Source organism: Anarhichas minor, unplaced genomic scaffold, assembly GCF_050575085.1.
Source record: "Anarhichas minor isolate MPS153535 unplaced genomic scaffold, ASM5057508v1 ptg000042l, whole genome shotgun sequence".
In the NCBI taxonomy this organism is placed as follows: domain Eukaryota; kingdom Metazoa; phylum Chordata; class Actinopteri; order Perciformes; family Anarhichadidae; genus Anarhichas; species Anarhichas minor.
The window spans coordinates 3643678-3663801 of NW_027466488.1; the positions used below are offsets into that span (position 1 = coordinate 3643678).

General features: G+C 39.3%; 3 protein-coding genes across 3 annotated transcripts in view; 2 read left to right on the top strand and 1 right to left on the bottom strand.

The window, feature by feature from the left end:
- mns1 (meiosis-specific nuclear structural 1) lies at nucleotides 1-4075 on the top strand. Its single transcript, XM_076110121.1, has 9 exons — nucleotides 1-207; nucleotides 870-997; nucleotides 1141-1243; nucleotides 1450-1679; nucleotides 1899-2115; nucleotides 2221-2328; nucleotides 2635-2892; nucleotides 3238-3363; nucleotides 3459-4075. Exons 1-9 carry the CDS (start codon nucleotides 25-27, stop codon nucleotides 3567-3569), a joined length of 1464 nt encoding a protein of 487 aa, XP_075966236.1. The 5' UTR covers nucleotides 1-24; the 3' UTR covers nucleotides 3570-4075.
- tex9 (testis expressed 9) lies at nucleotides 3708-10721 on the bottom strand. Its single transcript, XM_076110120.1, has 13 exons — nucleotides 10126-10721; nucleotides 8317-8449; nucleotides 7359-7486; nucleotides 6871-6934; nucleotides 6706-6782; nucleotides 6404-6449; nucleotides 6248-6303; nucleotides 6000-6163; nucleotides 5515-5606; nucleotides 5183-5356; nucleotides 4974-5108; nucleotides 4035-4169; nucleotides 3708-3938 (listed from the first exon to the last, which is right to left on the bottom strand). The coding sequence occupies exons 2-13, from the start codon at nucleotides 8407-8409 to the stop codon at nucleotides 3861-3863; spliced, it is 1242 nt and encodes a 413-aa protein (XP_075966235.1). The 5' UTR covers nucleotides 8410-8449; nucleotides 10126-10721; the 3' UTR covers nucleotides 3708-3860.
- The window catches only part of LOC142969978 (DNA-binding protein RFX7-like), an 18867-nt gene continuing 8905 nt past the window's right edge, over nucleotides 10163-20124 (top strand). The window contains exons 1-5 of the mRNA XM_076110117.1: nucleotides 10163-10605; nucleotides 14022-14055; nucleotides 17781-17866; nucleotides 18138-18260; nucleotides 19876-19992. Of these exons, the coding sequence (XP_075966232.1) occupies nucleotides 10484-10605; nucleotides 14022-14055; nucleotides 17781-17866; nucleotides 18138-18260; nucleotides 19876-19992 (482 nt within the window). The 5' untranslated portion in view covers nucleotides 10163-10483. The remainder of the gene's footprint in view (nucleotides 10606-14021; nucleotides 14056-17780; nucleotides 17867-18137; nucleotides 18261-19875; nucleotides 19993-20124) is intronic.

Here is a 20124-nt window from a genome sequence, read left to right on the forward strand (position 1 = left end):
GACTGGGCGCACAGCCAGCGGCAGATGCTGATGAACCAGGAGCGGCAGAACCAGGAGCAGCTCCGGCAGCAGGAGGCCAAGCGCGTGGACAGAGCGCGGCAGATGGAGGCCGGTGTGCGGGACGAGGACTGCTTTGAGAGGAGGAGGTACCAGCGACAGGTGCAGGAGGAACTCAAGGAGGAGCAAACGAAGAGCGCTATGCTGAAGGTATATGTTGCTTTCTATTGTGCAGGTTGTGTTTGACAAGTTGCCAATTCGCTCTGATGTCATTAGATTATTTAATGTCATTATGCAACACTGGGTGGCACAACGAAATGCAGTTGTAGCCCTTTTGCTACACAAGAAAAACAGGACAAAACAATACAAAAACAGTAGTGCATAGCTGTAGCTCTTTTTTTAGAGGTGTATAAGGAGGAATGTAAACATCAGGCACAAAACAATTATCTGTGCAGATAATATGGCCTGCATCTTAATATTAACAAAATAACATTAAGGAAACCGTGTCCATCCACTTAGACTATGTTAACTGGTGACAATGTAAGTTTATTTTACTGTAGACTAGAGCTGAACTGTCCTCTTCTTACTGCTGAAAAACAGATGAAGATGTTCAACCTTATTATAAGGGTAACATGGAGGAGTTGTGAGGAAGCTGTTTTAATGAACAACACTCCAAATTTAGCAATAGTTGGTTCATTTCTGTTTTATTGGTAATCACGATTAAAACAGGTCAAATCCAAGCCCATTGGTGGTGTGAGATCCAACCTTTGATAAACACTGCTTTATACAACACTACGCTGTCTCATCAATGTATAAACTGTAACTTGCCTAAACTCAGATGCAGATCATCATAATTAAACTGTCACTTGCAGGCGGAGGAGGAGAGAATAAACAGAGAAAAGCAACTCGAGCAAGAGAAGAGAATGGCTAAGGAGCTGGCCCGCATCAACTATGAGACACAAAGAGACGAGAAAATGAGACAGCGTGTCAAAGAGAACAGGTATGCACACGTACTCATTACCTGGACTTACTTTATATTCTGGGGCAATATACAAATGCGACACTTCTTGCTTTAATGTCATCTTTTTTCTGCTTTGGTCTCTTCTTTATTTATGCAACTATAACTATTGAAATACCTTTCAGCTTGGAGCTTCGAGAACTTGAGTCTAAGCTGAAATCTGCATATTTGAATAAGGAAAGAGCTGCACAGATTGCTGAGCAGGAAGCTATGAGGTTTAAGACAATGGTGAGCACCGTCCTCATTGATTTCAGTCATTTCTCAAAAACAAGTCTGAACCGCTGGCTGTGAAAGATGGATTCTTCCTTTAAATACCTCTAGATGCTTTTCTTTGCACAATGGCCACCGGGCAGCGATCCAGTGTTATTATTCCAACATTCTAAAGAACATTCAACACAGGCTAGATACTGTGTACGTTCTCTTTCTGACATTAGCGTGAGGAGGCAGACTTAGCCCGCAAGATGAAGGGCGAACATGAGCGAGCAGACGTTGAGCAGCAGAAAGTGGAGCAGAAACGCCACGAGGAGCTGGTGCAGTGTCAGAGAGAGCTGGAGCAGCAGCTCGTGGAGAAGGAGTGCAAGAGACAAGAGGCATACGAGGAGTTCCTCAAAGAGAAGCTCCTGGTTGATGAGATTGTCAGGAAGATTTACGAAGAGGATCAGATGTGAGTCCTTCATTACTAATTCATTACTAATTCTAAGTCTTTAAGACGAATGCACAATGCATACAAGTATTTTTGTTTTTGCTAAACACAGCAGTCAACAGATAACATTTGTATGCATTTCAAATAAAGCTTCTACTAGCATCCGTTTCTTCCAGAGAAACCGGTAAGGCCGTGGTAGCATGATTGATTTATTTAAAAAGATAATGTTGTTTTCTGAAGGGAGAGACAGCTGAAACTGGAGAAGGTCAGAGCCACTCAGCAACACATTGAAGAGTTCAAGAAACAGCAGGCCGAGTGGAGACGCATGGAGCAAGAAAGGATGGAGGCCGAGAACAAGCGCATCATGGAGTTTGTGATTCATCGGGAGCACATGGAGGAGAGCAATATGGCCAAGATCAGAGAGAGAGAAAAGGGAAAGGAGCATCTTCATAAATTAGTTAAGACAACTTTTTTAAAATGTATTCTCATCCTTTTATCTTTTCATTCATTGACACATGCCTGTATTTACCACTAACAATCTTTCCTCTCTGTTCTCCTCTAGCTTTCTGACCAGATGGAAGAGGAGAGGCAGCAGCGTGAAGAGACGGAGCGAGTCCGTGAGGAACTTTATTTTGAAGAACAGGAAGAGGCTAACAGGCAGAGAGACATTGTAAGAATCATTGCTTCACTGTTTCACTATTTAAACATCCATACTAAGCAATTCTGACTATGATAAGGTAACAGTTGAGACAAAGTAATAACAAGTATATTTATTTATATACTGGATATTAAGGGTCCAAGTAATTTAGAAAGTTATTATCAATTCATTTGTCAATCTTTTTTTTAATTTATTAATCATGTGGTCTATAGAATATTGTAAAACAATGAAGAATAACCATTATGAGACAAGAGACATACACAGAGTCCTGTGTGCTCCTGAATGATCTCAATGTTTCTCTAAACATGCATCGAACAGGAAGAGATGGAGAAGAAAATCAGACAGAGGCTGATGATGCAGCAGAGCTGCCAGCAGCAGATGGTTTTCAAAGAGATGCGAAGGCAGGCCGAGAAAGAGGAAGACGAGGCCTTCAGGAAAATGATGATGGCCAAGTTTGCAGAAGACGATCGCTTGGAGCAGATGAATGCCCAGAAGCGACGCATGAAGCAACTGGAGCACAAACGCGAGGTGGAGAAAATGTTAGAGGACAGAAGACGGCAGCATGAGGCTGACATGGTACGAACTACGCTCGCTGTTTGCATAATCACATCAAGAATGAGGTGGTGCTGGTCTACATTTACTGTCAGGGGTCATGCTGCTAGTATTTCATCATGGAAGGCAACAAGTAGCAGCAACCAAGTTTTATCATGGTGACATTTGATGACATTAAAATGTATTAATGAGAGCAGCCCAACAGGACACACATCCCAACGTCTAGTAGCATGGCTGAATACTGAAAGATGTATTTAAGGAACATAAGTGAAACACAACCTACACTCCAGTATATCATCTTTGATTGTAATGTCAGTTGGTTGAGTTGAATGACTTGCTTTGATAATAACATTGATCTCTCTCTTCAAGGAACTGGAGGCTAAAGAAAGAGCAATGGAGCAGGAGAGGGAGGCGCTGCGTCGGCAGATAATTGAAGAGGAGAGGCAGCGACTTCTTAAACGTCACGTAACAAAACTCCTTGGCTACCTACCAAAGGTATGGTGCCGTGTATGGATCATAAATAATGTCACACAGGTGCATATCTCCTGTAGGTCGAACAAGTGCATGATCGTGAGTGTATCCATTTTCAGGGCTTGCTCCGTGAAGATGACCTGGAGCACTTTGACGAAGACTTCAGGAAAAACTTCAAAACACGTCAGGCAGATATCTTGTCTGAGGACGGCTGGGATAGCGATGAGTAAATTGCATACGATGCCACTAGATGGCAGTTTAAGGTTACAGTGAACTAAATAGCAATTTTTTTGTGACCATTTCTCAGCATTCATGATAGCGCTTGTGTAGCATTCAGTAACAGCACAGTTATTAATTGACATGTTTTTATTTGGATTGTGCTGACAGGATCTGAATAAAACTCATTCCAGAAAAGATCTGAGGCCGTCTGGTGGCTAAATGTGACAATAATTAGGAGACAAATCTCTAAATCTAAATTGTTTTGAACCCAAAGTCTTCTATTTATCTGAACCTCTCCGTGTCTATGACTTCCCCCAGTCTAGAGCTTTCATGAACTCGTCTTCTGTGAACGACAGCAGCTTGGCAGCTTCAAAATGCATCTGCACAAAAATAAAAGTCAGTCATTGATTAAACTCTGAACAGGGTGTGTGAGACAGGCTGTGTAAGAACAGGGTGTGTGAGACAGAGACACGTACCTTTTGTCTTTTGAGAATGTCAATCAGCTTGAGCTGCTTCTTGAAACCCACGATGAGTTCTGCTTTCTGCTTTTTTAGCATTTTGTTTTCAGCAAGTAGATTTTCTTTACTCTGATGCTCCTCGCTTATCTTGTCCTTATTCAAAATGATTTAAAAGACTGGAATTAGTAGAAGTTAAACACATCTTAGCTTTTGGGCAACCTGAGGACTCATTTGCAAACAATTAAAAACATGTTGAAATCCAGTTGAAGCCGGTATTTTATGTAAATCCAAAGGGCTAAATGAACTTTCCTCTTTACATCTTCAAATATCATATTCCACATGTCCCTCAGATATTTTAAAGTCCATTATGCAGCGTAACATTCAGAGGCCATACATGAAAGCCTCCTGATCTCTCTGCATGCTTCAGTTTTATTATTTAGGTCAGTGGACTCTGCAGTTTATTACTGTGGGACGTTATGGAGCTCCTGTTTCAACATCTCTGTGATCTGATCTTGACCTTAAAGATTGGTAGCACTTTACGTTACTTCACAAATACTTTTTTGATCCTAAAACTATAATAATAAGACATTCATAATCACAAGGCTTTAGAATGATATTAAATGAACCCTGTTACACAACACATGTTGCTGCTACGCCCTCTACAAGTGGAATACATTTGTTATATTCAACTAAAGATTTGATTCTTTGTGATTGTTATAAATATGTTATTATTTATTTTAAGTATTACATGTTTGATTTATGCTACTCTGTATCATTTTAAATGATTTTAAATGCACACTGGATTGTACACTGTTTAGAAAGAAGTTCATCTTAGAAAGAACACCGTAGTTAGCAACAGTTCAACAGTATTCTTTTATACATGACAATCTCTAGCTTGTAATAAAAGAACATTTGAATAATTAGATCATGTGTTTATCAGCACTGTAATTTTCAAACCGTGTTCATCTGTTTCATCTTGTTGAGTTGAGTCTTCAGCCTCTCCACCTCCTCCAAAGCTCTGTTCAGACGAACCTCTACGGTGCTGTGGACGCCCGCTGCTTGTTTGTGGGATCTATTCAGAGTTTCTATTTCCTGCACAGAGCAAAGCCAGTTCACATGAGTAATGGAAGATGGTCTAACACTGTCAGCATTGACATGCTACAGACCTTGTGTAATGCAGACACTTGCAGTTGAAGACCGTCACATTTTTTGTCGGACTCCTCTGCTAAAGCTCTGTGCTTTTCAATCTGTGTCTGCTGGATGTTTGCTGTTTTCTGCAGTCTGGCTCGTTCCTCCTCCAGCTCCTTCATTTTTGCACTAAGTTTAGCATTTTCATCATCCTGCAACGACAGACACATAATGTTATTAATAAACAATGTGAAGTCCTCTATGTTCTTCCTTCACTAGATGGCTCACGGCTGTTTAACTGAAGCTCTGTCCCCCTCTGCTGACAGGGCAATAACAGCTCCAACTGAATCATTGTCTATCAACTACTTACCTTCTTATAATATTCACTTGAGAGTTGATCCAGTTCCTCTTGCATGATCCGTAGTTTTGCCTTCAGAAATCGTATTTGAGCGTCTGAAACGCCTTAATAAAACAACAGCAACACAGTAAGACTTATGAACCCACGAAAAATACATTAAGAAGTATCGCATGCTATTACTGACAAACTGTATTATTTAATGTTAAAGCTCCAATCTAGATTTAATTTAGGAATTCTTAAGTGGCAAGATTTCCTCATGGAAAATCATTTCTTAGTAAATTTCGGATCCCACATTAACCAACATACAGGTCCTCTTGGTTAGAAACTGTAATGAATAATGTGAATGTAATATTTATTGTTATAAAACACATTCAGACTCTGAAGAACGGCGAACTGTACCGGACCTGTGAAGTTTTTGGGATAATTCTAAGACAAAATGACATGCGATTAATGAATAAAACTTGGGTTTACTTTTCACAAAGTGACATAAACATTACCTGATCCTACATTGTCTCCAGCGTTAGCCTCGTCATCCACAACATTGTCATGAATCGCGCTGTCATTCATCTTCTCCTCCATGCTCCGTATCGTCTTTGCCACGAAAAAATCCTCCGAGTCTTCTGCAGCTGCTAAATCAGCCACATGAGATATCTTTGGGGTTCTGAAATCAACACCTGCAGTGTTATTTTCTCATAAATAAAAATGGTCGACAACGACTCTAAAAATTATTTACACTCAAACTCACACTGTGTTACAGTGAGGCTCTTTTCTTTGTTTTGTGACTTTTTTTTTGGTCACCACCTAAGAGGGGTGATGGCAGTTAGAAACAGCATAATGACATGTAGGCCGAATGCAATAACAGACTATACAGAAATACAAACTTTATAATCTGAACTGATACCTTCACACCAGGCTCCTGCATAGTGCACTGTTGAGGCTTCATCTTCCTGTAGGTGAATAGATAGACAGAGAGACATGTTGGGAGATAGATACATAAGAAAGAATGAATTATATTTATGATATTTGTCGATTAAGTCCGTTGTCTTACACTGCTTTAATTAGCAATGAGTATTTTAATGGTCTGTGTGGAGGCTGGAATAAATGTAGACTTTTGAAAATGAACCACTGAAAAGTCAATAGCCTGTATAATATTCTGGTGACTTGCCCAAGCCTCCAAAGATGTGAGCCTCGGATATGTATTACCTTGACTCCTCTTCATCCTCAATGTCCGTGAACAGGAGGGTGGAAAAGGGTTTTGACAGAACTTCACTCTGTTCTCTCTAAAATCAGATAAACACCAAGAGCTAGATGCACTTTTTAAAACAAGTCTTTACTCATCAAAATGTCAACATGTGGATAATAACTTACCATAAGTTGGTCTGCCTGTCTTACTAGATCTGCTGTTTTGGCTTCCAGCTCTGCATTTAAGAGTCTGAAGGAAATAAAACGGAGAATGATATTATTAAGGGTCTGTCTTTAACATATACAAGGATTTCCAGAGCTACAGGACTGCAAGAAATACAATACATCCACCATGTTTGTAATAATATTTATACCAAGATTTAGTGCCTTATGGCATCTTTAATAGATAGGAAATACAGTTTCGATTTTTGGCACATTAACTCTCTTACTTGTGGTCTTAAAACGTTACGTATGGTTTTTAATTGTAAGTTTACACATGATGAATTTCTCTCTCGGATGGTTTGATGACAGAATGAAGTGATGCTGATGGAGTCAAATAGTTTCACCAGTGTATAAGAAGAAGTGTGCCTTATTCAATGTTTTTCAAAATATGTCGATCACTGCTTCTTGAAAACGTGAGAGAAATATATGTCCATTGGAACAGGTGCTCTTACTTGTATTGTTCTTCCTTTGCAAAAAGGTCATCTGTGTGCTTCTTTGTTGGACCAGAGGCAGATTTAACCTGCGGTCTCACTTCAACCATCTTGGACCTCACAGCCTTACTGCTAGAGGACGGACGTTTCTTGGGATAAACAAGACAAAGCAGCAGACTTTATAACATTAATTCACTCAGGAGACATTTCACATTTAAGGGATGTTTGTTTATGTTGTGTGTTTATGTTAGAAACAAATATCTGATATTTTATAATCAGATTTTTAAACTCTCAAATATTGATGTTGCTATTTGCCTTGAAGACACAGTATCAGTCAGACTGAAAGTATGCCTCCTACCCCTGCTCTCACACTTTTCAGGTCAGTGACCACAGGTCTTCCTGATGAACTGAAAGGCATATACACCCTCTATATAAAGGCACTTCATAGAAAGTGGCACCATATTGGGACATGTTTGTACATCCAGGTTGAAGTGATTTAGTGGTTAGAGGATGTGACTTATGCTAGTGCACTTTCTATGCATATAGGCACAGCATGTTAAATTCAAAGGTAAAACAAGTACAATAGTTTGGCTCTTTGCTTTAAATGTTTTACATATTGGGGGAAATTGAATTAAGGCAATGTGTGACTGTGACTAATGTTTGGGGACAAAATCCCAACTGCATGTGATTGGCTTGGTGTCCAATCAATTTTTTTCAGCAACACACTCTTCAGCATTCCCATAGCTTGAGATATTCATAACGCTACTTATTTTGTTTTCCTCTATCTCAACATTAGTTTCTGTAGTATTTTGGAAGAGACAGAAGTAATTCGAGATAGTGGAAGTAGCGTGACGAGTTAACGTTAGCTTGCGTTAATGTTTGTTGACAAAGGTCAGTGACTTCACCGGTTGGAAACAAATAATTCAACTTTTGCTGGTGGCATACAGACAGTTTAGTTTGAAACAATAAGGCTACAAACCTGCGAAACGACGGACTGAGACGGACGGACGTTTTTATCAAACCTTCTTTCAGCCATTGTGGAAGCAGGGAGACGACGCGGCCCAGGTTGCATAGCAACTACTTTCTCAGTTCGTGCACAGTACGGTAGCCTCCTACGGACAGTTAAGGGCGAACTTTCAACAAAAGTGTTAGGCTACAAATCATTATTTTTTCCAAAATATATTGATTTCAAATAATTAAATAATAATGAATAGTTTGAATCACACAATGAATTGGAATTACTTAGATATAAATAGTTTGTAGACTAATTTAACACAAAACACATGTCTGTTATTTCCTGAAATACTGGCTTTGTGGCAGTGATACTTGCCCAATAAACCAGCCTACTTAAAGTAGTAATCTAGGTATTTAGCAAATGTGTCAATAAAGTTGCGTGACTCAGTCAGAGTGTGTGTGTCATAAGCCTGATCAAATAGAAACGGTTTGAGTTTGCTTTTGACTGTAGACACAGATGTGACTGCATGGTCTCCCAGGGCAAAAATGGGCTGCTGAGCCCCTATTAACCCCCTACTCTTCCTAGTCTCATTGTAGCCATAGTATCTTTGTAGTGGAAGTTTAAATGGCCCCCGGTTTTTTTGTGTGGTAATTTGAGGTGCGGTGTGGCCATATAAAACACACAAAAATGTCAGAACATGCACCTTGTAAATATAATATCAGCTGAAATAATAACGTTACATTCTGCCTCTCTGTCTTTTCTTCCAGTCACATTCCCACTTCCTCAAACACACTCATTGTCATTCTCTACCTGTCCACCAGATGCTCTCTGACTTTTTCTCCAGTCCCAGTCACCTGATCTTCCCCTCCCACCTGCTCACCTGTTTCCTCTTTCCCTTGTCAGGCCTGCAGTATTTAACCAGCCCTTTTCACTCACTCCCTTCCAGATCGACAACACCGCTTTGTTGCTTCTTGCTTTTGTGCATCTGATGTCCTACTGTTTCCTGCCTGTCTACCTGCAGGCACCTCTCCCTGCCCCATTCCTGGTATCCTCTGGATTCTACACAATCTCTTTTTGGACTTGCCAATAGGTATAGTATATACGTTCACCTTTGCAATAAATCCATAAACTGTTCCTGTCTGTGTGGTAGTCTGCATTTGGGTCCTCTTCCTCGCTGCCTTGTCCTCACCCTTTTCTCAAGGAGGTCACAAGCCAAAAAGGTTTGGAACCACTGGTATAATATTTGATAATGCATTGCATTCTATAAACTTAGATTATGTAAAATAAAATTACATGAAAGGTAACTGGTATCTGCAATACATAAAGTGTAGTAGAAATATGAAGTAGCATGGACATATTCAAGTATGGTAAAAGTAGCTCAAAGTTGTACTTAAGTACTGTACTTAAAATGTAGGCTACTTAGTTACTTTCTACCACTGGTAGTTGTCAGATAATAAAGCCTGTAGTATATCAGTGGATGTGTTCTTTAGTGGTGCATATTCTCGAGTAAAGGTACAGTTTACCAAATGACTACAAACCATCGTCAAACTGTCAAGATGTTGGTAATCCACATACAAATGCATATAATAATAATAATAATATTTATTATTAATAATAATAATAATAATAATATGAATTATTGATTGATAATAATCTTTTCATATTTATTTTTTACTTTACTGTTGTGTAAACATATATACGCAATAATAATATCCATATTTAAACCGATTTAAACTGACATTCATAGCAATGTGCTCAGTAACGTCTCCAGCTTACATGTTTTTAATGCTGTGGGTCTTAATGCGCATGCGTTCGCCCACAGCTACTACTCACCATGCACATGCAGAGACATCCCATAACGTGAGGGGTACTGCATGGCAGAGCACACCGGAGGGACTGGCTAGTTGCCTTGCAGCTGTCCGTTTACTATTTACACCCGCCTGTATTTATATCCATGCATCACGTCGCGTTTGCCAACGATACGTAGTTTTGTTGCACAGCGTCTTTAATTCAGCAAGTGTTGGGACTCGCGATGTCGGAGGAGGACTGGGTGGCAACAACAACAACAGGGCGCGCTGCTGTCCCGTTAGCATCGCGACGACCTCCGGTCCATGTTGTTTAACCCGAGTACACCCGTCCACGCCTCCCGCCCAGTCCAGTCCAGTCCAGACTCGTGCCGTGGCCCACCGTGATGGCCGAGGAGGACCCCCAGCAGCAGGCGGACCGCGGGGCGAGGAGTCTGCCCGGCCTGCTCACTGGGCTGCAGGGCGCTGAGGCCAGTGCTCTGCAGCTGAGGATCAAGAACTCCATCTGGTGAGGAGGTGTTCACATACTACCACTGTGCATATACGATGATGCTTCAAGGGGAAATAACTAACAGATATCACATTTAAACTCAGACTTTTCATTGTTCTTGGTCAGAGAGTCAGCACCCAGCACCAATCTGTAAAGTAACTGTCAAATGAATGTAGGGGAGTAAAAGGCACAACAATTCCCTCTAAAATGAAGGGAGAGAATTATAAAATGGCAGAAAAGTGAAATACTAAGTGCAGCACTTGAGCCAAATTCCACCACTCCGTTTAGAACTGTGTGTAAAAGCAGCAGAACAACATAATAAACATGTTTTATTACAAACAAACTACAAGTCTTGCATACATTTCATCAAAAGTACCATAACTCATTATTAGGCACAGTGGTTTCTATCAGCGTCATTTTATTGCACTGTATATTATTATTATATAGATTATTATTGCTGAAATTAGACTTTTTAGTACTGATGAAGCTGATTTGAACTTTTTTCATAGTGTCAAGTAGTTCAATCAATAGCAATCATATGATCAATAACAGTATCTCATATTATATTCATAGATTATACATTGTGTATGTAAAATATTAATCTGTAAAGAACAGTACAATGTGGAGGTACTTGTACTTAAATTCTTTACTGCTACTCCACTACACCTCGCCTTTTTACTCTGTATTGTTTTTACAGCTATAGTCACCAGTTATTCTGTAAATATATATGTTACATATATAACATATCTTATACAATATGATGATGCATTGCTAAATATCAAACAATCCAACACTACATATAGTAGTCGAAATTAGCTCCACCTTGAACAGCAACAACATTAAAATGCTGCATTTTAAAGCTACAATTTTTAACTTGGTAAATGTTAATGTTTGATCTTTCTTGAATAAAGTACTTAGTTTATGTATTACTCTTTGACTAAGTTAACCCATTTCTCAAGAGCAGAAGTAATTAGTTACATTACTTTCCATTACCCAGTCCAGCTCAGTCAAAGCTCCTTCAAATAACTCAGAAGATGCCTCAAGTTTGTGACCTGGCCGCCTGGCAGGCAATTTTGTAACAGAATATTGATTCATATTTGATCAGCATTGACTAGTTTGACAGTTTGATCAGAGTTCACGAGCAGTGATTGACAGCTGCGCTAGAGACTCCTCGGCTCTGATTGGTTGTTTTTGAGTGGAAACTTTCAAATGCTATTAGTAGCACTAAAAGGGGGCAGAGCTTATCTGTCTCATGTACTTTCAGCATATATGACAACAAGTTATTTTCATTAAAGTTATTAACTGTAGCTTTAATGCACCTGTAATAGTAATCTGATGTTATAGTACATGATAGTATAAATATGACAGGGTGATTCTGCTTGTATAGTTCTGTGTACTTTCACTCATGGAACTTGTAATAGAGTTTTGCTACTTTTACTTAAGTAAAGGCAACATGGCGCTAGTTCATCCCTTCCTTCGCCTCACACCCGCCTCCTCATCTTTTGCTAGATTATTGATTGGTTGAAGGCGTTGTCACAGTAATACTCATCTACATTCAAGTTCCCTCTATTTCCATCATCAAAACACGCCCGACATGCCGAAACAAACAGCTCCAGTATGTAGCTCCCGTAACAGCTGTGCTAAACCCTTGAAATAAAAATATAATGGCATGTTTATCACCAAGATCTGTTTTTGAAAACTGCTCACATCTACCAGACATGACCACGATATTATCCAAATTATTCTCATACCAGTTTATTTAAAAGAGCTCACTGAACTTATATGTCTTTGCCTGGTTTTAGGCTACAAATAACTATTTCCAAAAAATTTCACAGACAGAAGCACATGACTACAAGTGACCTGGGATACTCTTAACAGTTTTAAATAATCAGGACGGACACTTATCTACTCGAATAACAAAGTCAAACACACTGAATCAAAGCCTCATGGAAAAGTGAAATGTATTAAAACTAAATGAATTTAAGGATTGCTTAGAGCTGCCAGTCAGTTGAACAGCCTGCAAATAATAATAATATTACAGCAGTTGTTCTAATTCTAATACATCTGTCGGCTAGAATGTTGTATTAATGAATCGCATGATGTTTTATGGTTAAGATATGTCCCATTAGAAAAAATACTTAATTTTGTTAACAACTGATAGTGCATATTGTCTATGGTTGTTGTGTTTTAAGGCTGTGTTCTGACTGGAAGTAGCCTTTTATTTCTGAATGTGAATGAACTCAAGTATCATTTAAATGTCAAACAGTCACAAAATGTCAAAAGGCTGAACTACCAGAAAGCACGACAGTTCAGAGGTGAAACGTCTGCAGGAAAACCTCAGCAGAAACACGCCACTATGCTAACATAATGGGGTATTGGATATTTGTCCTGCTCACTAAATCGTTAAACTTTAAGAGGATTAGAGCATAAATATTGACGTTGACTTGAGCGGCTGAGCGGGTCATTGTAGAGTGAGGCTGTCTTAGTCGGGGCCAGCAAGTTCATCTGCAACTATACCGTCACTGTGTCTTGATTAACAATGATAGTCTATCGTCAATTGCTACTGTTCCTGCTGGTTTTCAGCAAATCCACCTAATCAGAGACTGAATTACACCTGAATATTAAACACAGTATGATTTAAAGTTCAATCAGTTCTTCCATTGATTCAGTGCCTCGGGTGTCATTTGGGATCTCTGCCAAATCTGCCTAACAAACAGCTTAATGACGGCCTTTCAGCACTGGGAAATCCTTGGCTCCCTAGTAACAGTGAATTAAAGTCAACTGTCTTGTCGTGTCCTATAGCATCTGATTCTGACCTGCCCGATATCAACGAGTAAGAGTCTTTAAATGTGACATGCCTTCTGTGTCTTAGTCAACAACAACCTGACCTGTCTGCAGATTAGGAATTAGACCTGGAGAAGTTTTATTCATGTATCTTAGTTTGACCCTGAGTTATTTCTCATTGGTTTAAATCTATCTTCTAATGCTTGTTTTTGCATGAATAAATTCTCTTGCATAGGGCCGTGTAGTTTATCTTTTGTCTGACCAGTATGGTCAGTATGGATAGGCTCCTTTTATTGTAGTATATACTATAAAATACACATTAGTAAAGGTTAAAAGTCCTTTTTTTTTATTCAATTCTTCCTTCAAGATATAAGATATTCGTATGGTAGATTTCACAGTGACTGCACATGAAGAACTGTGTTCTTCTGTCAGAGACAATGTTACCACAGTGGCCGTCTCTCTCTCTCTCTCTCTCTTTTTACATATGACAACATGTGTTCCTGGTGGTGGGATACATGATCTGAGAGATGCTGGAGGGAGGGTTGTCTCATGCCAAACATTCCTCTGCTTTATAAATAAATACGCTTTAGACACAAGCGTTCATGTTACATGAGCTTGATACTAATTTATACTTTGTCTCTGTTTTGCAGCAAATCGGTTCAATCAAAAGTGGAAAACATTCTGGTGAGTGTCCTTGATGTGTTTTAACCTACAAATTACAGTTTAAATGAAACCTTTTTATTCAGCTGGTAAAATGTTTTTTCTAATGTATTTTTGGTTCTAGCATGTCGGGCTGAAATACTTTTCATTCCTGATGGGTTTATTTCCTTTGCGGCAAATTTTTCAACAAACAACAAATCTGTCTGTACAATAGGAAAATGTTGTACAGAAGATTTTATTACACACTTATATTGTTTCTTGGGATACCAGAAATTGGTTAGAACGTTAACAATATGTCCTGGGAGTGATGCTAAAAGAACATTCATGGGATTGTTAAAATTTAAAACTTAATGGAGCCAATTTTATTTTGACCTGAAGGTGGCGCTAGTTCCAAAAACAGTAAAGGTCAAGCTCTGGGAAGGATGACTGAGCTCTAGGACTCCAACTAACGATTATTGTTATTATAGACTAATCTACCGATTTGTTTCTTCATTAATCGATAAATCCTTATGTCCATAAAACAGTAAAAAGCAGTTAAAAACAACCATCACAGTTCCCCAGATGCCCAAAGTGATGTCCTTTAATTGCTTGTTTCATCTGTTCATCTAAATCCTCACATTTGAGAAGAACCTGCATTATATTTGGCATTTTTTCTTGAAAATGACTGAAATATTTGAAAATCTTCTTGTGTATATGTTGAAGTAAACCGGAACCACTGGAATACCACTGGGGACCACGAATATCTATAACTGAATATCTGCAACTGAATTTCGGTGACTGAATATCTATTACCTAACATTAAAAACTGAATATCTGGCCAACTGTTGTTGAAAATCCGGCTCAAGCAGCTCCCGCTGTTTGTGGGGCAAAAAATAAATAAGTGATGCTGTGCTGTAGATATTTACGGTGTATTCAGTTATCATGTTTTGATGTCCATCCTTTGTACATACATTGTGACGAAGGCCGTGGTGACTTTACTGTAGTGGTTTTGTGTGATGCTCTGGAGTAGGTTTCATAACCTGCTATATAGAGAAGAAGTCGAGTACCAACAAGAGCGGGCTAATATTGTACTTTACTGTATGCTGAAGTGGTGTCCAGTGTTGTACATGCCAGCACAGTTGCTATTCAACAACAATATAATCGTTTTTTTAATAATGTGCAGCTCCCTGGAGAGTGTGACAGTCACCGTTAACGCCTCATGGGAGCTGTAGCCTACATGTTGAATAAATATAAATAATTGTTATTTATTTGTTAAAGTCATGATGAACCAAAGTTTTATCGAGCAGTTGTAGATACCATTTAACTTATCAGAATATCCCAGTGTCATGTTTCAGCTTTTAATAAAAGAAACCCTCAATGCAAAAAAAATCATTGTGGAGCCAAGGCTAGTAAAAGATGGCCAGCTTTGGGTGTCCTTACGTAATACTCTATATATAATGTTTGATGTCATGTAGTTGTTAATACAGACTGGTTCATCTACCCTCATCCCTGTCAAAAAAAGAAAGTCAAAAATGTCTTTTGACCTTGTGTAAGCCTGTGTTGTCTTCCTCCTCTCTTCCTCCTGATCTCTCCTTGCTCTCACCTTAGATGACAAACCTACAGCATCGTGTGTCATCTTGTGTCAGGTTCACAGTGTACAAAGCTGCACAAAAAAAGCCTGTCTGTCTGTCTGTCTGCAGCCGTTTAAGCTGTATGTGTGTGTCTCAGCTGTACAGCTGTAAGAATGCAGCATGTTAATGCCTCGTATCTCTACACTTCTAGGTTTAAAGTCAGGTTCAAACTTAACTAATGCTCCTCACTCCTAGCCCCGCTGCTTCACTGTGGGGATGGTTAATGATATGCCGTGTTTGGCTTACACCAAAAATGGGATTAAGTCTGACAGACAAAAAAAGCACCTTCCCACAGTTGTATGCACCATCTCCGCCTGTGAAGCTTTTAAATACTCCAGAGGTCTCTTGGTGTCCTTTCTCACTAGTTTCTCTTCAGGCAGATTTCAGTTATATTATACTCTTTCTATTTCTTAATGCTTGATTTAAAAGAGTCCTCCGCTAATTTAATACTGCACTCCTATAACATCGTCTTTTTTATTCCATGCAATCTTCTTCTTGTCAAAACCTGGCGCCTACTATACCCACAATGCAACACGACTGACACCAATGGGTCAGAGATTCAGGTGTGTTATGCTAGTAGTGGCTGAAGTAGCATCAAGCAGAGATGAGGAGAGAGCTACATATCTGTTAAACTCACTTCTTTCTAACTCCACACCTTTCCTTTTCCTCAGCACCAACTCACGCTCAATTTGACCAATTTTGCACTGCTCCTTCTGGAGCCATAAAAGGCTGAACACAACTTGTTTCACACATGAAGAGTTGCCAACTAGAGTTAGACATCCAGATACAGTATGTATCGTAATGCTTATGCAAACAAGTATTTTATGTTTAAAATAAATTGAAATCACTTTGTAGAGATATCTTTTTCACTTTAACGTTAAAGAGTGTTTTTTGCTGAACAGTTTAAAACCATAAATCTACTTTAATTCAGTGTTTTGAAACAATAAAACATGAATACTTTCAAGGGAGGTGAACACTTTTCAAAGTATTTGTTACTGAGATCATTCCCACATGGTTGGAATTGGAGTATTGTTTGATGTTTGGTGTTGTCTGCTGCCAATTAAACCACCAGGATTTAAACTGCTCCTTCTTCTTCTGCCATCATGTTTTTTTTCCTTTGAAAAACGCCGTTAGAAGTGTCCCAGACTGTTTGTAGCTCCAGACCGTGCCAAGGACGTTTAGTTTGCACACATCTTAGACACCAAAGCTAACAGGTCAGCCCTGATGAGTCCTTGAATTTGATGATTCATTTTAGTTCGTGGAGGTTCGGCTGATCTGCAGAGCAGCATCCAAGACCCCAACAAAAGATGAAAGGTGTTCCTCTGCTGTCTTGATTTACAAAACAAGACGTGTCCCACTGTATTCACTCAAGCTGATTATATATTTTACACTGTTGAGCTGTGTCACTGAGAAGACACGACTTAACAGTCTACAGCAGGGGTCTCCAACTTTTTTTAACTGTGGGAGCTAATTAGACAAAATCTAACATTAATCTAAATATTCTTTGAACCTTTAGCGAGCCACTCAGAAACCGTTACGCTACAGTTAGCTTGAGAGCTACTTGTTGGAGACCCCCGGTCAACAGCCTGTGGGCTAAATGTGTCACAATGACAAGGTTAACAGGTGTAGCAGGTGTAATGTTTACCATGGTCACCTTCTTATAGTTGGGCATGTTGGCAAGCTAACATTTGATTAATAGCACTAAACACAAAGTACAGCTGAGCAAAAGTCGGGGGCTCGCCACAGTTATTGCTCTTCATCTTGAGGGATTGATAAACTTGTGACCCAGTTTTAATTTTAATGCAGCCGATAGTTGTTGTTGAGACTTCTTAACTAAAAACCACAGATGTGAACCTGCTGGTGGCGCTAAAGATAAAAGTCAGAGAATCAGCAAAATCATTCATCCTCTTGGGATCATGAATGTTTCTACAACATTTCTTGGCAATCCATCAAATAAAGGTTGACTTATTTCAGTCTGGACCACAGTGGAGACTGAACCAACTATCTGCTCTGCAGGTGTAGCAGCACGACCTCCACTTTTAAATCCAAGTCAGGAAGCTACCTACATACTGATGAATAGGAAGGCCAAATATTAAAACTATATTCTTTTATTTTTACCCTTTTTTAAAATTTCTACAGCAAGATGTGGAGAAGTTCTCAGACATTGAAAAACTCTACCTCTACCTTAAGTTGCCTTCTGGTCCAAGCAGTAGCATTGATAAAAGGTAAGAACACACCTGCTTTCTCACAGTATTTATAGAAAAATGTTCAGTTGATGAAGTGGCAAACATTTCTGTTTGTTTTTGTCTTAAACATGTTTAGTTTGTGAATGATATAGAATGGTAAAATAATAATGACGCACACAAACAAAGTTAGATCATGTTTGGTGAGGAGGATTTCTCAGGACTCTTAAGGTGACAGGGACTTGAGTGAGCCATGTGTTGTTCTTTTGCTTTGTCATTTGTCAGTCAACCAATGATCCACGTTTTTTCTCAGTGACCAGAGCGCCCTGTCATCAAGCCGCACTCAGCAGATGCATGCGTTTAACTGGATCCGCCATCATTTGGAGGAATACCCAGAGACGTCTCTTCCCAAACAGGAGGTCTATGATGAATACAAGTAGGTGAAAACAGAGCCCAAAGCAGATACACATACAATATATAACTCACAGAGAATAAAGCTGATTTGTTTTACTTACCTATAGACTCCACTATGTATTTGAATATGTTTCATTGGTGTTCACCTCTTTAATAGATAACAGCTACTACTGGTCGAGATTCTTTCTCGTCTAAATCACTGGCGGCTGAAGCAACAGTATAAATAGATGCAGCAGGCATGGGAATCACAGAGAGCACCATGTGTTGGTAATATTAGAATGGAAAGTCTGAGACAGCCATTGAAATGCTCTGACAGTGTTACGTAACTGTCTTTTTAACTCTACCAGATCAGAAATACAGTGGCCCCCAGAAATATTGGCGCCTTTAGGATAGACATGTGAAAAGGCTTTAAAGAGTGAGAGCGTTATGAGCTTCACTTTAAAACAAAAACGTTTTGTTTTCTACAAAGAAACAATCACATTTGGCACTATATTTTTTTAAAGGTACTGCAAGTACTGAAGTCAAGAAAAAAATGCGTGAAAGAAACATTTGATTACCTCCCTTTATGTTCGATGGGAATGGGGATGATGCCCAATAAAAAAATGTAGATATGGACGTCACTTAGTTTAGTTCTCGTTTTACAAATTTGTCAAACTGTGAGTCACTTTTACAACTCTATTGTTGCAAAATTCTACACACCTAACTTTAGCAAAGTTTCCTATTTACTCATCCAGCAGTTGCAAAGCAACATTAGTATTGATTTACAGTCATGTTTCTGGTCACCTGATTAATGTAACTGTTCAATCTCCTCCTAGTTTTGTTTTTGGTTTCCACCAGCACCTAAGAAAAAGACAAATATCTGACTTTTTAGTATGTTGGAATACCATTTTTTACTTCCTGAATCCGATTCCAACACCTGAACTTGCCGATATTGAGTACCGATCTGATACCAGTGCGCACAAAATGTGTTGCCGTTTGACTGGTGTGATTTTACAGTGTAAAACATTTCCAAATTGCTGACATTTTGCTAGCTCTGGCTAACGTTACACTCTCCGGTAGAGCCTACCTGTTTGATATTATGCATGTGCAACTCTCAACAAACGTGAGAAAGAAGCAAGATGGCTCACTCGTGCAGATAACTGATTTCAGTCGGAGCGATTGTTTTTTTCTGGAGCTGATGATTTAAGTAGATAACGAATAAGCCGTCTCGCAAATCTGTTCCTGCGCCCAGCGCCGTCATTTGACGTGACGTAGTTGGATGTAAGGATGAACTCCAGGCTGCTGTTTCAGCTTGGACTTCAAGTCTCAACCTCTGGGTAGCCGAAGGGCCGGCCGCTCAAAAACTGAACTTCCTTGTTCTCTTTGCTTGTATTGCAAACTAGCTACATTACAATGGAGAAAATGGCATCATCAAAATGTGAGTGCAGAGGACGTTATGGACAAGGATACAGTTTAGAGTATTTTGGCTTACTCGGATATTCAAGCGTATTTATTTGAGCCAGAGTATACTGTCGAAGAAATGCGGCAAAGAGAGACAGGGGCTGCATTAGCTTTGTAAGAGGTTGTGGCCGGCACATAAAAGGTGTAGATGGAATTTTCCCTGTGATTTAATTTGTTCTGTCTGTTCTGTCTTTCAGGAGCTTCTGTGACAATCTAAACTACCAACCACTGAGTGCTGCAGATTTTGGAAAAATGATGAAAAATGTCTTCCCGAACATGAAAGCGCGTCGACTTGGCATGAGAGGAAAATCAAAATATCCTTCAGTGGAATGGATTGTAACAGTTTGGGTCTGTCTCTGGTCACAGACCATCTGCTGTTGCAGTTCATAAGCTCTCTAAATATAGATGTGAAATGAAATAAAGTCCCCCTCTGCCTCTGAAGCAGG

Excerpts from the sequence above, each read along its gene's own strand:
- mns1 (XM_076110121.1), top strand. The coding sequence starts at position 25 with ATGCTGATGAACCAGGAGCGGCAGAACCAGGAGCAGCTCCGGCAGCAG. Across the intron at positions 998-1,140 it reads CAGCGTGTCAAAGAGAACAG|CTTGGAGCTTCGAGAACTTG; the intron begins GTATGCACACGT and ends AATACCTTTCAG. Across the intron at positions 1,244-1,449 it reads CTATGAGGTTTAAGACAATG|CGTGAGGAGGCAGACTTAGC; the intron begins GTGAGCACCGTC and ends TTCTGACATTAG.
- tex9 (XM_076110120.1), bottom strand. The coding sequence starts at position 8,409 with ATGCAACCTGGGCCGCGTCGTCTCCCTGCTTCCACAATGGCTGAAAGA. Across the intron at positions 6,935-7,358 it reads GCAAAGGAAGAACAATACAA|ACTCTTAAATGCAGAGCTGG; the intron begins GTAAGAGCACCT and ends TATTTCCTTCAG. Across the intron at positions 5,607-5,999 it reads TGGAGACAATGTAGGATCAG|GCGTTTCAGACGCTCAAATA; the intron begins GTAATGTTTATG and ends TGTTTTATTAAG.